Raw genomic sequence first — 2,513 nt, 5'->3', positions numbered from 1 at the left:
CAATACACACTTACTGGCTGGGGAGACTTTGTAGTGTAACAAGCAATTCAGATAAACATGGATGTAGAAGACAAGCGTTTTAGGCTAGAACCCCTTCTGCATCTGTATTAGAGGGACGTCGTCCAGAAACTGAAGTGTTTAGTTAGATTGGTGGCCACTTTGAGAACCTGTGAAGTGGCAGGGCGGTCCCTGCAGTGCTTGCGGCTGGTGAGTCAGGACAGCATTCAGAGACCTAGGCAGTCTATCGTCCTCAAGTGCAGATACTCAGCCTTGCATTTCCCCTCCAGAGCTGAGCTGCATGGTTACATGCTTCATAATAGAACATCCATTTCAAAAGAGTACATTTCATTTTGATTTACATAGCAAAAGTTTTCACAAATTAATTTTTTTAAGAGGGGTGCAATGAACTTTATAGATGGTATTCAAGAGAGTAGGGCTCCCTAAGCCCCCACCTGCTATTCTGGGGGTCTGGGATGGAAACTGTGAGGGAGATGTCACTGTCAAGGGTTAGTTAGGCCAGGGACTGCTCAGCAGCCGAGGACCTCTCTCTTGCTGTGTCCTTGCTGGGATGGGTGGTCCAGGGTGGGCTTCTTACTCCTTGGAGGCCATGTAGGCCATGAGGTCCACCACTCTGTTGCTGTAGCCGAATTCATTGTCGTACCAGGAAATGAGCTTTACAAAGTTGCCATTGAGAGCAATGCCAGCCCCAGCATCGAAGGTGGAAGAGTGGGAGTCACTATTAAAGTCACAGGAGATGACCTGGTCCTCAGTGTAGCCTAGGATGCCCTTTAGTGGGCCCTCGGATGCCTGCTTCACCACCTTCTTGATGTCATCATACTTGGCAGCTTTCTCCAGGCGGCATGTCAGATCGACGACGGACACATTGGAGGTAGGAACGCGGAAGGCCATACCCGTGAGCTTCCTGTTCAGCTCTGGGATGACTTTGCCCACAGCCTTGGCAGCGCCAGTGGACGCAGGGATGATGTTCTGGGCAGCACCACGGCCATTTCGCCACAGCTTCCCAGAGGGGCCATCCACAGTCTTCTGGGTGGCCGTGATGGCATGGACTGTTGTCATGAGTCCTTCCACGATGCCAAAGTTGTCATGGATGACCTTGGCCAAGGGGGCTAAGCAGTTGGTGGTGCAGGAAGCGTTGCTGACAATCTTGAGGGAATTGTCATACTTGTCATGGTTCACACCCATCACAAACATGGGGGCATCAGCAGAAGGGGCGGAGATGATGACCCTCTTGGCCCCACCCTTCAAGTGGGCCTTCTCCATGGTGGTGAAGACACCAGTAGACTCCACAACATATTTGGCGCCGGCATCCCCCCATTTGACGTTGGCGGGATCTCGCTCCTGGAAGATGGTGATGGCCTTCCCGTTGATGACAAGCTTCCCATTCTCAGCCTTAACTGTGCCTTTGAACTTGCCATGGGTGGAGTCATACTGGAACATGTAGACCATGTAGTTGAGGTCGATGAAAGGGTCATTGATGGCAACAATGTCCACTTTGCCAGAAGTGAAGGCAGTCCTGGTAACCAGGCGTCCAATACGGCCAAATCCATTCACTCTGACCTTCACCATTATGTCTCTGGAACGAGGCTGGCACTGCGCGAAAAGAAGCGGCCATCTCTAGAACAGGGAAGAGCAGAGAGCCTTCACAAATTAATTTAAAAAAGAAATCGAACTCTAAGTTCCTTCTTAACTCTTTCCTGACCTACCTGTATGTTCCAAAGTCCAAAAGGTAGAAAACAAGATTTTTTTTCTTTTTACTTTTTATTTCTTTAGTCATTGTTGGTGTTCACCAGGTGTTCAGTAAATATGTTTTCTTTTGGTTATAGTATGAAGAGTTTTGTTTGCTTGTTTTTGACTTGTTTCAAATACCACTTTTATCACCATGGCCTTAAAATATATACCCCAAACAGAGAAGAGAAAGGTTCAGATTTTGGAAGCAGATTTAGCCGATGTAAATTTATTCTAGTTCCCCATCTTTCCCAACTCCAAGTGTGTAAGCCACTGGGTTAAACACGTGCTATTCCAGTCTGCATTCCCTTTGAATGGCATTATTATCATTGTTTCTCGCTGTCTCAAATTTTACAATATGCTTGGTGCTGTGGAAGACATTAAAAAGACACAGCTCTTGCCTTGGGGCTTGCACTCAAATAGGCAAACAAAATGTATTTAAGAAGAGGTAGACTGATCGCTGAGATGCAATTTCCCAGGTGTCTGTATTTGTACTTTGGGTTCGTTTGTCTTTTAACCAGCTGTTGGCTAAATCAATCTTGAACTTTTCCTTCAGAACAATGACATAAATGATAAGAGCTCAGAAGAAAACATGAGCCTTAAGGGGCAGACCACAGAGCCGAATGGCCCAGGAACCTGGATTTGGAAGTTTCTGGGCTTCTGAATTGTACTCTTTATTCAGGCCTCTTTCATTGATTCAAGCTGTTTGTAGCAGATGTGTTCAACTTTTATTTTTTGGCTTCTCTGGGCCACATTGGACAAAGAAA

General features: G+C 46.8%; 1 protein-coding gene across 1 annotated transcript; it reads right to left on the bottom strand.

Moving 5' to 3' along the window:
* Nucleotides 1–591: 591 nt before the first annotated feature.
* LOC121441880 (glyceraldehyde-3-phosphate dehydrogenase-like) lies at nt 592–1,593 on the bottom strand. The gene has a single exon (XM_041643214.1). The coding sequence runs from the start codon at nt 1,585–1,587 to the stop codon at nt 592–594; it is 996 nt and encodes a 331-aa protein (XP_041499148.1). The 5' UTR covers nt 1,588–1,593.
* Between the last annotated feature and the right edge of the window lie 920 nt (nt 1,594–2,513).

This window comes from Microtus oregoni, unplaced genomic scaffold (genome assembly GCF_018167655.1).
Source record: "Microtus oregoni isolate MIOR12 unplaced genomic scaffold, Mior012 000082F_ref0000272, whole genome shotgun sequence".
In the NCBI taxonomy this organism is placed as follows: domain Eukaryota; kingdom Metazoa; phylum Chordata; class Mammalia; order Rodentia; family Cricetidae; genus Microtus; species Microtus oregoni.
The sequence above is the reverse complement of the archived record's forward strand: the minus strand, read 5'-3'. Positions and strand labels throughout refer to the sequence as shown.

Excerpts from the sequence above, each read along its gene's own strand:
- LOC121441880 (XM_041643214.1), bottom strand. The coding sequence starts at position 1,587 with ATGGTGAAGGTCAGAGTGAATGGATTTGGCCGTATTGGACGCCTGGTT.